This window comes from Perca flavescens, chromosome 3, assembly GCF_004354835.1.
Source record: "Perca flavescens isolate YP-PL-M2 chromosome 3, PFLA_1.0, whole genome shotgun sequence".
In the NCBI taxonomy this organism is placed as follows: Eukaryota; Metazoa; Chordata; class Actinopteri; order Perciformes; family Percidae; genus Perca; species Perca flavescens.
In genome coordinates, this window is record NC_041333.1 from 16,187,169 (window position 1) to 16,204,237 (window position 17,069).

A 17,069-nucleotide genomic window follows, 5' to 3' on the forward strand; every position below is an offset into this window, starting at 1 on the left:
TCCTGCATCCCTCAGACTTCTCTGGTGACCCCTAGGTTGGGAACTGTAAATGTGAAAGCAAATGAAGCACACACTGAACTTTTGACTCTGTCAGCACAGATTTCTTCTCGCTTTATTACTGTATGTACACTCCGGTGCACTGAAAGTGGTGCACACAGAAACTATAGTGAACCCAATTTTGCGCACACAAACTCAAACTCACCAACTTTCAATCATTCTTTACATTAAAACAGCAAATATCGTGATTACCAGGAGTGAAATCCACTCAAAAGGTAAAATGGGTATGGTTACAATTAGGTACTGTACATATATCAACAATACAGAGCCAAATGTATAACCACATAAACATCTATGAGAAATAGTTTCCAAAAGAGTTTCTATAGTGACAAACACAAAAAGCGCTATTGCTTACACAAAAATGACATCACAGGGTGACTTAAACCTCCTGTAAAATAAATTATCGTAAGCCCTCATTGATAAAAAAAAATTTAAAAAAAACCACAAACCTGAATCACGCACATAGTTTATGACCATTCTTTCTAGCATTTCACAACCAACTTGTTTTATTTCTTTCTCTTTATTTTAAGAAAACTTCAAGTCAATCAGTTTATTATGCTGAACAAGATAAGATAAATGGTCTAAAATGATTGCAGACAGCAGTGAAAACTAAACTAATTAACAGATATGATGTTCTCAGCAAGTCCTTGCAGTGTGCCTGATAAATCAATACCATTTTCACAGTTTGAAAATGTAAGTGAAGCAGCTTTGAATATATCCAAGAAATCTTACAAAAAGGCTGATTTATTCACCAAAAGTGAATGTAGTCAAACTACCAAATCCTCAGCATTTTCTGACCAGTTTTCCAAAAGGTCTAAAAGTTCTTCAGCAAAACAATCATTTTTACATCAACATAACAATAAACAATAAGTCTGTATCATTATAGACTCGCAGCCTACACATGAACATGTAGGCTGCTTGCACGTGTGTGTGCACACACACACAAACATACGCATACAGACATACAAATAAGGGGAAGCCCTGAATCAAAGCCACACATGCGTCCTTTCCATCCAAGATCTCTTACTAGGTGTCTACTTGTTCGGCCCCTTGCCATCACTGTCCTCGCTGTCGTGATGTCTGCTGTTGTGGGAGCCACGGTAACCCCGGTGTTCGCGCCTCTCGCGGCACTCCCGGCACTCATCCTCATCCTCTCCCTCCTCCCCCTCGTGGATGATCTCCACCTCCAGGCGGCCGATGTAGAGAGATACCGCACAGAGCCAGAAGAGGGCGACGCTGCACACCGTGGCGCTCTGGAGCAGCAGCGCTGGCACAGACAGCAGCATCATCCTCCGCAAGGTAAAAAGGCTGCCAATGTACGAGGCACCGCCAAACGACACACACACACCTCCCAGGATAAAGAAGGCTGAGGAAAAACAGATTGCCATGGTATTATTGTAGAGATCCAAATCATTGTCTCACTGTAATTAAATCTTTTAACATAAAATAGAATATGTCATTGGCTAAAAGATTATTTTTAAATAGCACACACACACACACACACACACACACACACACACACACACACACACACACACAAAATATATATATATATAAACCCTTATTTCTACTGCTTTGCCCATGATTTATCTTCAAGAGTGGTAATACATGTAATTAACCCTTTAATCGGACATAAATGTTAACCTTTTTTTTGGTTTTTCACACACTGATGTGCATCAGACTATTTAATCAAGGTCTTTTGTTTAATAAATTTAACACTCAAAACTGGCGTTTCAGGTAACCATCACATTGGTTACAACTAGATATCAAGGCTCCTTATTAACTCATGATGCTTTTAGTCATTAACTATTCATTTGCTGAATCAAAAAATAAAATCTATTGCAAGGTTCTCTTAGAAATTGATCTTTAGGGCAAACAATGATTGATACAGATTCTGTACTTAAATAAAAAATTCTAGTTATTTCATGGACACTCATTCATTTTCAAGCCTTTCTTTTTTCTTCTTTTTTTTTTTTAAATCCACTAGTTTTAAAGAATTTAGCACTACACCATCCCTTTGTTACTAAGCTTGAATCACAAGCTGCTACGGTTTGTTATTGCACTACCATAGAGCTTTGGCTACAAGTGTGCTGATTGGCAGCTCCGCTGTACATAAAACACAGTGTTGGGGCCTGTACCATATCCTGCTTCTCGTCCCACTTCGCTCTGGACAAATGCGATGACTCCAATCCCAGTCGCTAGCAGACCGTTTCTGAACCACGAGAGGAATCCTGCAAAACAGACAAAGCCAGGAATAAACAGCTGACACATTACAGCCTGACCAGAGATCTGTGCAGCAGAGCCAGAATCAGTTTACATGCAAACAATGATAGAATGACTCCCTTTGTTTTCATTACTGCAATTCTTTTCACAACCTTCTATTAAGTTGGACTATTCTAAGACTTGTAAAACAAAATGTGATACAATAAGCATACCTAGATCAGAAGCTGTGTCCCTAATGGATGGGTGGGTGCGCCTCTCACACCCATCTCCCTTTCTGAGCAAGACTTCAGGAGAACTATCAAGAACGTGAACACCAAGAAAGCAGCAGGACCTGACGGCATCAGTGGGCGGGTCCTCAAACGGTGCGTTGACCCAACTAGCGCCGGTGTTCACAATGATATTCAGCCTGCCACTGGCTCAGTTTGCCATACCCACATGCTTCAACAAGTCCACCATCATTCCTGTGCCCAAGAAAATAAGACCAGACTGCCCAAAGGACTATTGCCCAGTAGCACTCACCTCTGTAGGGATAAAATGCTTTGAAAGACTGGTCAAGGATTACAACTGCTCTTCACTACCCAGCACAGTGGACCCGTTACAGTCGGCCTACCGTCCCAACCGATCAACGGAACATGCCATAGCTAGCACACGTCCTCCACACCAGCCTATCTCACCTGAAAAAGAAAGGAAGCTATGTGAGATTGCTGTTCAGCACCTCAAGGACCTGGGATTAAACTCTTCACTGTGCATGTGGATCCTTGACTTCCTGACAGACCGACCACAGATGGTGAGGGTGGGCGGACACACCTCTTCCACCCTCATCCTTAACACCGGAGCACCCCAGGGCTGTGTTCTGAGTCCCCTGACATACTTCCTGTACACACACACACACACACACACACAACTGTGTAGCCACTTTTGACTCCAACACCACCATCAAGTTCGCTGACGACACCGCTGCGGTGGGCCCGATCACAGACAACAATAAAAAGGCCGACCTGAAAGAAGTAGAGGCCCTGACCCGCTGGTGTCAGGACAACTACCTACTCATGAATGGCAGCAAGATTAAAGGCATGATAGTGGACTTTGGGAAGAAGCAGAGAAGGAACTACGTCCAACTTGATATTAACGGGTCCTCGGTGGAGAGGGTGGACAGCTTCAAGTACCTTGGTGTCCACGTCAGTGAGAGTCTGACCTGGGCGCTGCATGCTGGACTCAGTGGTGAGAAAGGCAAGGCAGAGAGAGTTTCAACTCAGACGCCTGAGGAAATTCTACTCCTGTATCATCAAGAGCATCCTGACGCGAACATCACTGCCTGGTATGGAAATGTCCTGAATTAAGACACTGATTAAGACTGCCCTGCTGATAAACTAAGTTGGTTTAATTTCAACAACACCAAAAAAAACTAACAAAGCCACACTGTACATCATACAAAGTTTCAGTTCATATTTTTAATCTCAGTATTATATAAATCCAACTGAAGTAATAGTATGTTCTTCCTCTTGCCTGTGCTGCCTGCTAGGGCTGCAGGATATGAGGGAAAATATGCAATAACATTATTAAATATCACAATATTACTTAGACAGATAAGCAGATTATTAAAGTGTACGCAGTTCTGCTACTTTAGGTATACTGCTAAAATACAATAAATTGCTTGTTGAATTTAAAACAAAAGGAAATAATTTCCAAAATTCTTTCCTCTCTCCCTGCCGCCTCCCTCCTCGGAGCTAAAATAAAGTTCTAACTCCAATCTGAACCACAGTGTCACAACCCATCACTGTGACAGACTGAAACCCTGTCAATCAAGAAATAGCTCAATCATTCCCTCCACTGGACGATAAATTCTCATTTTTCACTAAACTTCCTCCCCTCTGACCTTTTTGTTATTGTCGTTATGTCATTGTTGTTACATAAAACAAGTCTAACTCAATGGGCCTTTTTCACGGAAGACATTTTGACCTTACGCAGTGGGAAAAGCACCAGGTGTAAATAATCAAATTAATGAAAGCTGAATTCCATTAAGCTGCTTGGATTTCAGGGTCTCCCAGTATGGACCTTTTTCACAGCAGACATTTTGACTTGTCATAGTAGGAAAAGCACAGCTGAAATGGATAACCTTACCGATGGCTCAATTCCATCAAGTTTCCCAGTAAGCTATCTCAGTGAGTCAGCATGCACAATACCAGGGCCTCTCTTAAGTGGAATGCAGCCAGCATTAAAGGTTTTGAATACACCTGTGCTTTTCCTGCTATGACATGTCAACATGTCTACCATGAAAAAAGGTCTATAGAATGGAGCTGTTGTTAATGTTATTAGTAACACCTGTTCTTAATGTCTGCTTTGAGAAAGGTCTATATTGAAACCTACTTGAAACATCGCTGGATGGATGTGTCCAGAAAGACAACATAATAAAGTTTCATCCCGGGGCGGGGACGCTTTGCTACTAGGGCTGGGCAATATATTGATATTATATTTATCGATATATGAGGCTAGATATCGTGTTTGGATATCGTAATATTCTGATATGACACAAGTGTTGTCTTTTCCTGGTTTTAAAGGCTGCATTACAGTAAAGTGATGTCATTTTCTGAACACACTAGACTGTTCTAGCGGTTTTATTATTTGCCTTTACCCACATAGTTATTATATCAACATAACTGATGAATATTTATCAAAAATCTCACTGTCTGCATATTTTGTGAAAGCACCAATCGTCAACCCTACAATATCACCATAATATTGATATCGAGGTATTTGGTCAAAAAATATCGGGATATTTGATTTTCTCCATATCGCCCAGCTCTATTGGCTACTCGTGTATTACATCTGCAAGGCAACTGCTAAACGCTGATGTATGAGGTTGAGCAGAGCCGGCCCGACCCATAAGCGAACTAAGCGGCTGCTTAGGGCCCCGTGGCTACCAGAGGGCCCCCAAGAGCATTCAAAATGTCCCACAATAGAGCTCATAACAGAGCCGGTTTATTTAAAGATAGTGTTAATACATCTCACATTAGTCTTTAAATGTGTATTTGTACATTATGAGTGCTTAAACTAATATTTACAATACACAAGTTGGTTTAGTGCTGAGTGCAGCGGCCCATAAGCGAACTAAGCGGCTGCTTAGGGCCCCGTGGCTACCAGAGGGCCCCCAAAAACATTCGAAATGTCCCACAATAGAGCTCATAACAGAGCCGGTTTATTTAAAGATAGTGTTAATACATCTCACATTAGTCTTTAAATGCGTATTTGTACATTATGAGTGCTTAAACTAATATTTACAATACACAAGTTGGTTTAGTGCTGAGTGCAGTGGCAACATGTTACAATGTGGAGAGTCCCCAAACCAAATCCTGCTTAGGGCCCCCAAAAGTCTAGGGCCGGCCCTGAGGTTGAGGGTTTAGTCTAGACAAAGGTTACATTTCCAGCATGACTGTAGTCAGGTTACCTGTCTCGTGGGACTTTCTCAGCATCTGCAAAAAAGAAAATAATAATAATATTAGCAACATCAGCTTCTAATGTGATCAGGGTCGTAAGTTAATTTTATCAAATGTAGTCGATCTATTGTAGATTTACAGTGACGGTTTCTCAACAGGAAAGGAAACTAAAGCAAAAAAGCAGCTGTGACAATTCAGTTCACAGCTCACTCCGTGATCTGAATGAACATTTCCCTACCAAAGCGTCCGCCTTGTCGAGGTCTGTGAGCGGGTACTGCTGCTGCTCCGGCCCCCTGCTCTTCACCCACGGTCCCTTGTCTCCGAGCCGCAGCCGGGACGAGCCGTGCAGCCTCCGCCGCGGGGCTCCGGCGCAGGGAGGCCGGACCAGCTTCACGTTCCGGACAAAGTGGGACACGGCCGGCGGCAACTGCCTTCTCATGAACAAACTCAGGAAAGCCATAACATCACGAGTCCCAGCTAGCTAAAAAAAAAAATACTAGCTAAAAGCACAACACGAACCCCACACGCCCTGTGAACTCTCACCGGTCAACGACAAACCCGGAAGAGGCACGATGCCATGAAAAGGTAAGAGGAATTAATTCAGCGCCATCATGCGACTGACAGGTATTAAACACAGCGGAATTATAGACAAGGTCATTTGAGTTTATTTTAAACTTACCTTTTTTTTGTATTTATGTATTTGTACGTTTGTTCATATCGATATCCCTCCTTTAAATCATATAAAACAACATGCTCTTGCATAGGTACGCCACGCGAGGGCGTCAGAGTACAAGGCAAGGATTTATGGTATCTTCAGATATATTTATTTTTATTTTACATTTCAAACAGGCCCATAATGCAGACAGGAAACAACCAAATACATTAATTTCAACTTAAAAATATAATCAGTGAAAACCGAGGCAAAAAGTGGCATTGGCAAGACATTCAAATAAAAAAGTAGAATACAATAAACAACTTAAACATGAAATAGAGCCCATATAAATCTGATTTAATAATTTTAGATTTTCTTGTCATAGAATGGACCCTAAAATATATTTAAAAAAAAAAGTTGTTTATGGACCTTTGGACCTTTTAATGGATATTTGAATAATAAAAATAAATAAATGTGGACCATTTCAATAGGAAGGAACAAGCTGATACTGAATGTAGTTTACAGATGTGACAGTGTCAGAGTGTGCCAAACATCTTCAGAGGAACTTGAAGGGGAAAATCAACAATTTGTGAGAGATATAAAATATGTATTCTTTCTTTATGGAGGAAATATTTATTCATAATTCAAATTGAAAGTCCAAAGGGAAAACAAAGCGAGATCAAATTAAAAATATTATTATTTTTTAAATTTTCCATTTGGCTTTGGCTTTTGAATTTAATATTTGGCTTTTGAATTTCAATTTAACATTGGATTTTAATTTTCATTTAATATTTGGCTTTTGAATTTCAATTTAACATTGGATTTTAATTTTCATTTGGCTTTTGAATTTCAATTTAACATTGGATTTAAATTTTCATTTAATATTTGGCTTTTGAATTTCCATTTAACATTGCCTTTTCATTTGGACTTGACACATGTCAATGTAAATGAGGAGGTGTGGCCCAAAGGCTGGTGGGAGGGTCTGAAACCAAAGGGATGCAGAGGCCCCTTATGAGCAGCAGGGGGAGCTTACTGCTGAGGAGCACACTGTTAAGCATCTGTCTGCAGATTCACCACTAGGCTGGCTCTTGTTTCACATGATAGAAAATGATGATGTAGGCTAAACACAAACCACATTTCATGCAACAACCGTGAAGTTTTCATGTAGTTACTATAATTGGGCCCGTGTTAGTGAGGACTAGATTAGGACTGGATTTAAAGAGTAGGCTCCATGTTGGAGAATAGCGCGGACACGCACCTCACACCGCGCGCACCACCCGGAGAAAAAAGTGAGGGAAAGAAAAAGGAGAGTTTGCAGTTCGGACGATGACTATCCGGTTGAGATTGTGTGTGTGTGCGTCCTCGAGATCTGACTACACACAAACGCACGTAAGCAGAGCTACCCACACCCATGTTTCTACTCGTGCTTAATTAAATATAACATCAAAAGAGAGAAGTTGTCTGAGTCGTGTTTTAAACAGACACACCTGGGGCGAAGTTGGGAACCAGAATCAGCTTTAAATCCAGTCCTAATCTAGTCCTCACTAACATGGGCCCAATTATAGTAACTACATGAAAACTTCACGGTTGTTGCATGAAATGTGGTTTGTGTTTAGCCTACATCATCATTTTCTATAATGTGATACAAGAGCCAGCCTAGTGGTGAATCTGCAGACAGATGCTTAACAGTGCTCTCCTCAGCAGTAAGCTCCCCCTGCTGCTCATAAGGGGCCTCTGCATCCCTTTGGTTTCAGACCCTCCCACCAGCCTTTGGGCCACACCTCCTCATTTACATTGACATGTGTCAAGTCCAAATGAAAAGGCAATGTTAAATGGAAATTCAAAAGCCAAATATTAAATGAAAATTAAAATCCAATGTTAAATTGAAATTCAAAAGCCAAATGAAAATTAAAATCCAATGTTAAATTGAAATTCAAAAGCCAAATATTAAATGAAAATTAAAATCCAATGTTAAATTGAAATTCAAAAGCCAAATATTAAATGAAAATTAAAAGCCAATGATAAATTGAAATTCAAAAGCCAAATATTAAATTCAAAAGCCAAAGCCAAATGGAAAATTTAAAAAATAATAATATTTTTAATTTGATCTCGCTTTGTTTTCCCTTTGGACTTTCAATTTCTCTTTGGACTTTCAATTTGAATTATGAATAAATATTTCCTCCATATTTCTTTGCAAATCACATCAAATACAGTGTGTGTGTGTGTGTGTGTGTGTGTGTGTGTGTGTGTGTGTGTGTGTGTGTGTGTGTGTGTGTGTGTGTGTGTGTGTGTGTGTGTGTGTGTGTGTGTGTGTGTGTGTGTGTGTGTGTGTGTGTGTGTGTCCCCCTCTGGGACCCAGAGAGGCCACGCCTGTCATACCTGATTGTTTAGTGTGAGGAGCGTACCGGGCTGCAGGGGGATCTCAGATGGGAGTTTTAATTGTGTGTGTTGACAGTGGGGTCTTTTACAAACAGCCAAATCTTTGATGTGATTGTCTCACGCTACTGTCCCCAACACAATGGGAGACTGATGTTTGTACACACACGTGTGTTACACACACACACATGCATGCGCTAACACAACAGATAACAGTTATCCAGTATATTACATTACATGTATATGACAAATATTAATAAATATTCAAGGAATGATGAAAATGCAGTATTGACATGACAAGGCAAAATATATGTAGAGCTATTCCATATGTGCAAAATGTTGTAATAATTACATATTTTAACATATATCAACTAATGTTCTATGTACCATAAAGGTTGGTTTACTTATTCTCCAAATCCTGACACGTGAGGTGAAACAAAAGATTACGTTAATACACACACACACACATACACACACACACACACACCACCAGGAAATATAGTTTGTCCTGGGAAGCCTGGACCACACCCTCTGTGTGAGTGTGTATGTGACATAGCAAGATGTGTGTGTGTGTGTCTTTTCAAACAGTGTGTTTATCTTAAACACAAGCTTGTTATCCTGTACATTCATGCACCCATGGGTCTGTATCCAACATGCACCTAAAAATGTTCATTAGTTCAAAAACTCTAAATATTCCAAATAACTATAACTTGAGTGTATCTTGAGTGTACAGGTGGACATTACAGTTAGACATTACAGACATTACAGTTGGACATTACAGACATTACAGACATTACAGGTGGACATTACAGTTAGACATTACAGACATTACAGTTGGACATTACAGACATTACAGACATTACAGACATTACAGTTAGACATTACAGACATTACAGTTAGACATTACAGACATTACAGTTGGACATTACAGACATTACAGACATTACAGTTAGACATTACAGACATTACAGTTGGACATTACAGACATTACAGATGGACATTACAGACATTACAGACATTACAGTTAGACATTACAGACATTACAGTTGGCCTTTACAGACATTACAGACATTACAGGTGGACATTACAGTTAGACATTACAGACATTACAGTTGGACATTACAGTTAGATATTATAGTGTAATGTGTTTAGACACAATTGTTCTGAATGTCTGAAACTAATGATGGATGGATAACTGGATTTCAGGGTCACCCTGGATGCTTAAATAAAACGTCTCATGGACAGAACGTGTATACGCACAGGAAATTCCGCTATTTTAAGGAAGGCTGGCGTCAGAGTTTATCCTCAAATTCCCCTGCCTTACCGCTTCACTAACCCGTATCAATCGCTGTCCTCGCCACCATCACTTTCTTTCCCTTCTGCTCTCATTTCCTCAGTTTTTTGTCAACAAATCCTCTTCCTCTTCATTGTGCATGCCTGGATGACTGGGCTTCATCATCATGATACTTTTAATGTATTTTTTGTGTGACTTTTAATTGATTTGTATGTGCACAGTGATATACAGTCATTCTGGATTCAGAATACTTATCCTGAGCTTTTGTAATACACATTCCCATCTCACCTTTAACAATCTCACCTTCTCATGTTTTGCAACTCTGCCTTTTTTCCCCTCATCCCTGTATCTTTCCAACCTCATTTTACCCACATCTCTCTCTCTCTCTCTCTCTCTCTCTCTCTCTCTCTCTCTCTCTCTCTCTCTCTCTCTCTCTCTCTCTCTCAATGTTGCCAAAGCATCAACATACAATTCATCCAAATATTTGGACAAAACACAATCAACAGTTATATAAACATTAAACAATTTTAGGATGATTTATATTAATTATATAAATCTATATTTGGCAAATATGAATATAATATGAAAAAAAAATATGAAAATGAAAACAATATTACGATTGATTTGTTATACACATATATATATATATATATATATTTTGTGTGTGTGTGTGTGTGTGTGTGGTGCGTGTGTGTGGTGCGTAGCAGGATCTGCCCTGTGTCCTTCTCCAAGGAGAATGTTTAATCATGAAAGGAAATTCAGCTCTAAATTTGTTGTTGTTGAATGTTTTACATTGTAGGAGAAAGTGCATCTCTGTCTCAACTTCACCTGTCGAACAGTGACCACGTGTTCGGTTTTCTTTTGGTCGTCATGACTTTTTGTGTCTTCCTGTTGCAACAGCCACTTAGTGATCACCAGACATGTATAAAGAACTAGAGACCCAGACTTGAGTAAAAGGACAAGTGCTCTATCAAAAAAGTGACTTTAGAAGTTGAAGTGCTCTTTAAGCACCACACTTAAGTGGAAGTACTAAAGTATTCAACATTTTTTGTACTTATTGCAAGTTTATTTTAAAATGTACTACTCAAGTACTGAAAGTAAAAGTACAAGTATTGTGTTATGTAGTTGTTAAAGAAAGCAGTCAAAAGTTTGAATATCATATTGTTTATATTATTTCAAATGTTTAGCCTAAAGGACACTCACAATTCTTTTGGCTGTAGCAGCAGTACAAGGACAGGAATGTACAACACCGCAGCATGTCATCAACTGCCAGTAGCTAGTTAGCTAGCGCTTACTGGTAGCTCAAGCTGGTGTGCCATTTGTGTATTATATTTGTAACTTACCTTGATATGTTTCTTCAAATTCGACGGTGAATTTTTGCAGGCCATTATTTCGCAATCTTTCGGGAGGCAGACTAGGCACTTTGTCTTTCACTCCGACAAATGAAAACATGGACTCTAAGTAGGGCCAGGGGTGGTCTCCTTCCTCACCCTCACCGCCACGATCACTCCAAGTTGAAGGCGTTGAAGGTGGTGTTTCTGGTTCTTCCATCTCGAAACAAACTAACAAAGCTCAAGTGTTCTCTATGCAGGCAGGCAGCGGGGGCGCGCGCGGTCTTCTTATAAGACGGCTTGATTCGCTCAGTGATGAGCCAGCTTCATCAGTGGCAGTGGCAGTGATAATGTGGGTTTGGAATGATTCATAACATTTTTATAATTGTAATGATGCAGCACATAAAAAATGTATCGGAGTAAAAGAATTAAACTCATCGAAAATATGTACTAAAGTAAAAGTGGAAGTAGGAGAAAAAAATAATACTCCAGTAGAGTACAGATACAGCCTTTTAGTACTTAAGTACAGTAGTGAAGTAGTTCTACTTTGTTATTATACAGCTCTGGGGATCACTGCACCTGTACCTGGTTAGGATCTGTCTCTGCTTTCTATCTCTGACAGTAAAGAGATCTATCTGCTAATTTATAATCTCTTTTTAGGGTTAGGTAACATTCTAATCTACTCTGACTTTTAGTTTCTTCTTTCTAATGTTCCAGGGTTAGGGTCTCTCTCTCTCTCTCTCTCTCTCTCTCTCTCTCTCTCTCTCTCTCTCTCTCTCCCTCTCCTTCACATCTCATTTTCCCCATTTCCTGATGCTGCTTACTATTTTTAAAGTGGTTATCTGACTGGAATGACCTTTGCCATTTACATTGTAATGCATCAGGCATTTATTCTTAATCTTTACAGACACACACACACACACACACACACACACACACACACACACACACACACACAGAATAACATTATAAAACCGCACAAATACAATTTAAGCGCAAAATGTTGAGAATCAAAATATTTTGTTTACAATAACAGTTTCATGTACATCTAGACCAGAATTGCTGAATGAGGTTAATGGCCTTCTCTCAGTCAGAAAGCACAGCAAATGACAAAGTAAGCAAGTCTACTTACAGGCCTGGACTGTCTTTTAACTCTTCGTTATCCTCTCAGCTTGAATCTTGCGGTGTCAACAGAAAAGAGGAAAGAGAGATAGATAGATATAGAGAGAGAGAGAGAGAGAGAGGAGGAGGAGATGTGTGTACGTGCAGCGCTGCACTGGTCTGTGTTACAGGGATTCCAGCCAGCTGTGCTGGGAGCACTGACCTTGGCAAAGAGTACACTGTTTTTCAGTCTCTGGGACAAACGAGCATTGAATACAAGTGTCAACTGATCAGCAGACAAACGAATAACTGACATTATTTAAAGGAGAGACATTACAGCTCAAGAAGTTAGTGAACTGCATGAATATATACACACTTAAAACAAACTTAAAAACCTGTTAAATACACAGGTATACCATTTATGTAGTCTGTGCATTGTAAGTTATTTTTAGGGAAAATCCCATAATTTACCAACACTACAGGATACAGGATGGGAAGCTGTCTGGGTTATTTAATGTTGCAGGTGTGTGAATGTTGTATTTTCCTTTTAATTACAGTACAGCTTTTGTTTTGATCTCCTGGTATGTTGGAAGCCCTGATTTATATTGAGGCCACTTGTTTTCTCTGATCATAACTCTTATGTCCATTACATTGTTAATGCATACATCACGGGCTAATGGGTTGCACATGTGTGTGCTTGTATCACCACCTATGTCTGCTGTAATCATGTTAAATGATACGCCAGGCTTTTATTATGTCGTGGGCTGTTCAAACACTACCTTGGGCAATGCAGAAACTTAGTGCATATTCTCCACTACAGTCAACGCCAAACAATGAATCATCAGTCATCTCTCACTGCTATGAAAACAATGGTATCATTCTTACAGTAATATCATATTCTGTTTGCTTAGCAGTGGTGAAACTTGGAGGGATGTGTTATTTCTTGTCAACTCTCTTGTGTAAGCTGTATGACTTAAGAATAAAGTCATTCTGGAAAACATTGGTGGGAAGAATTTCCTTTGTTTCCTTTAAGCACACTACCTTTTACTGATTTCTTCACACTTAATTAGGGTTGATCTTCGGCCAACTGTGTCCTCCGCAGAGTTACACTAAACTTCCTGGTCACATTTAGATTTTCAAGTCAACACCAATAAAACTCTGAAAAAATTAAAACATACAGTACATGCTGCACATCCTCGTTGGGCTGGTCTCAGATGTGCTCCATTAACAATAAAATGGCAATAAAATGAACTTTGATCTATATACACTGGTGTTTACAGCCTTCCTTATGGTATCCTGTTGTAGTCATGTGGCAGATGTGCTGAAATGATGAACAGAAACATGATCTACTGACCACAGATGAAACAAACAACAAGTTCCTTATTCTCTAAAGCGAAACGATGTGTCATTCTTCATGATGGTCCTAACATTTGTTTCTATATTTCTTGCGCCCACCCACAAACCCAATGGAAGTATTATACTGTGTGATAGCTTTGTTTCATGACCATTTCAATGAACCATTGTTAGTTTCCTGTGTAATTCCTTTACCAATTTTGAGTTTTCTTTCACTCAGTTAATTAAGATGGGAACATAAATCTAATTTTCAAGATTCACAGTCATGAAGTATTGCACAAATACACAGTCCCTCAATGGTACAATAAAATCTAGAATTATATTTTGATCTCCGACTGTGTAAGAGTATTTGCTCAGTTGAGCTCAATGACTCAACAAGCATGCAGTCAGACATGATCGATCCAAAGCATGATGGGTCTATTATAAAGCTCAACACATTTAATCCCATCTTCACTTCAGATTCAATACTCAATGTTGTTTAGCCTCTTCCCGATGAAGAGTGCCAAATGGAATAGTCCCACATTTTGGGAAATACATTTGCTTTCTTGCTGAGAGTTAGATGAGAAGATTGATACCACTCTCATTATTGCACAGTACATATGAAGCTACAGTACAGCAGGTCAGTTAGCTTATTTTAGCTTAGCACAAAGACGGGAAACAAAAGGAAACCGCTAGCCTGGATCTGTCAAAAGGCATAGCTCACTAATGACCAAGTTGTATCTCATATCATTCATTTGTACAAAAACTGCAAAAATGAGAATTTTTGTTTTTGTGGGGGTTATGTGCAAATTAGTCTATATCTACGACGATTCATTTAGGGGATTGCTTCGGTGCTGCCGGAAGATCCGCCAGATGTCTCTCACCTTCCACTTTCTTTGTGTTGGCATTCTAAACTCTGGTCAATTTATGAGGACTGTGGTTAACTGCTCCTCAGATCTCTGCAGGGTAAATCCAGACAGCTAGCTAGACTATCTATCCAATCTGAGTTTTCTACAACTAAAACAACTTTTGAATGTCCACATGTTCCACCGAAACAAGTTCCTTCCCGAGGCTATTTTGCAGATGCACCGTAATGGCGTCTAGCGCTTAGTGCTGCCCAAGACGATTGTGATTGGTTTAGTCTCGCTTTGCCAGACCGTCCTCCAACACGGCGTTGCGGAGAATGGTCTGACTAGTCCACACAGCATTCCGGGATGAGAGATTAACGTGCTCTGGTTTATTGGCATTCCTTTAAACCAATCACAATAGTCTTGGGCGGTGCTAAGCACCGGGAAAAGCCGCGGTGCCGCAGCAAAATAGCCTCGGGAAGGAACTTGTTTTGGTGGAACGTGTACGTCCACTGAAGTGGCATTAATGACACTGTAGGATATTCTATAACTGCTCTTTAATGTTTAATTTCTTATACTGCACTGTAACTTGTATTCATGTATTTTATCTCTCAGTTCTTATACTGCACTGTCAATTTTATTCCTATCTTTTATCTAGTGGTATTTAAGAGACGGTCTGCGAGTCCGCTATTAAGAGGCGGTCTGCGAGTCCGTTCCAGGGTTTTGACAAGGTTTGCCGAAGAAAATAACTTAGCCTTGTGGTGACGATCACATTGAAAAATAAATAACAGTAATTTCTTATACTGCACTGTAACTTTTATTCGCGTATTATTTTTATTTTATCTGGAAGTGGAACTTCAAGGATATAGACTATGATTGGTTTAAAGAAATGCCAATAAACCATAGCACGTTTTTATCCTATCCCGGAGTGCTGTGTGGACTAACCAGACCTTCCTCCGCAGGGCTGTTGAGGAAGGTCTGGCAATGCAAGACTAATGTGCAAGTGAAGTGACTTCCTCCACCTGTTCTCTGGCAACCTCACATGACAAAACTCTTGGCAAGAAAGTGAATGAACATACATTATTTCCCAAAATGTTGGAACTATTCCTTTGATTTTACCTGATAGTAACCCACTGTTTTTACATACAAAAATATGTATGAGCCTGCTTGAAATGTACATTGTTATGCATGTATGTGGTGTGTACTGTATTATATATTTGTTGCATTACTTTACTTTCCTGTAAATGCCTGTGAATGATATGTTTATAGTATCTTATGTGCTCTAAAGCCTCATTGTGGGTGACTGCTTATGCTGAAGATGATCTCGATCTGCATTTACATAGACAGCATACTTGTATGATGAGTGGTAGGCAGATGGATGTGGCATGCCAGTGTTGTGTCTCTAATCCCTCAGGGTGAGGCGCTAAATCCACCATCCCAACCCCAGGCCTGGCTTTATAACAGCACATTACCTCACTTCCTCCTGCAACACAAACATATAGATGGACAATAATGTATAATGTAAGCAAAGCTAAGCAAGCCGCAAGCCTATAGTTTAATGCTGAGGTCAGAGAAGGTCTGACACCATGCGTTCAACAACAGACTCACTCAGTCCCAATACTGATATAAATACAAACAGCTTACTGTCACTGCCCTCTAATTAATACATATAGAAGATAAGATAGAACTTTATTTAGTCTGAGGGAAATAGTTTAAATACATATAGGGCTTGGCAATAGAAATAGAAAGTATCTTGGTTTGACAGGCATTCACCGAATTATCTCATTGGTCGAAATTCTCAATTGACTTTCCAAATGTTATTTTTTGTTGCAATTTAAAATAACTTATGTTCATTCAACAAACAATACAGATACGATTTAAGATACAATTGTAATGTTTCAATATATAACAGGGTCCATTTTTCTGCATTACTTTAAGCACAATTTGATAATAATAGCTTACAGACGTTTACTGAAGTGACATTTTCAATGCAGGACTTGGATGGAGTATTATACCAATTATATAATTACACTAAGTATTATAGCCTGCTAAACTGCCAAAAAAGTAGTAGGCTATTGTATACTGCAGTGCAATGGTTATATAGGCCTACTTGAATAGATTACATTTATTGTTTATGTGATTTAACTTATATAGGCCTAAGAAGTTTATTATGAAAGCCTAAATAGGATGAATGTTTCCTGAATACCAACGCTGTGTTACTGCAGGCTCTGTATTGCTGTAGAACAATATCAAAGCAATCATTAAAGTATTTTCTTATTATGCTGTGGAGGTTTCTGTCAGTGCAGTTGGAGGTCGGTCGTAGCAAAGGTCGCATGGCCTGTGTAGGCTTCATGTAAATGACAGAGAGAGAGAGAGAGAGAGAGAGAGAGAGAGAGAGAGAGAGAGAGAGAGCGACAGAGA

General features: G+C 39.6%; 1 protein-coding gene across 2 annotated transcripts; it reads right to left on the reverse strand.

Moving 5' to 3' along the window:
* Positions 1 to 74: 74 nt before the first annotated feature.
* On the reverse strand, positions 75 to 11,779 carry tmem160 (transmembrane protein 160). 2 transcript variants are annotated; one of them, XM_028573882.1, is made up of 4 exons: positions 11,380 to 11,779; positions 5,726 to 5,750; positions 2,196 to 2,288; positions 75 to 1,423 (listed from the first exon to the last, which is right to left on the reverse strand). In XM_028573882.1, the coding sequence occupies exons 1-4, from the start codon at positions 11,422 to 11,424 to the stop codon at positions 1,092 to 1,094; spliced, it is 495 nt and encodes a 164-aa protein (XP_028429683.1). In that variant the 5' UTR covers positions 11,425 to 11,779; the 3' UTR covers positions 75 to 1,091. The 2 variants fall into 2 exon arrangements, with proteins under 2 accessions (XP_028429683.1, XP_028429682.1); XM_028573881.1 differs by lacking the exon at positions 11,380 to 11,779 and adding an exon at positions 5,953 to 6,381.
* Positions 11,780 to 17,069: the final 5,290 nt, after the last annotated feature.

Bases quoted from the DNA above. Each gene is read 5' to 3' on its own strand.
- tmem160 (XM_028573881.1), bottom strand. From the start codon at position 6,174: ATGGCTTTCCTGAGTTTGTTCATGAGAAGGCAGTTGCCGCCGGCCGTG. The intron at 2,289-5,725 runs GTAACCTGACTA...TCTGTTTTGCAG, and splicing joins GAGAAAGTCCCACGAGACAG to GATTCCTCTCGTGGTTCAGA. The intron at 1,424-2,195 runs GTACAGGCCCCA...GTTTTTCCTCAG, and splicing joins GGGACGAGAAGCAGGATATG to CCTTCTTTATCCTGGGAGGT.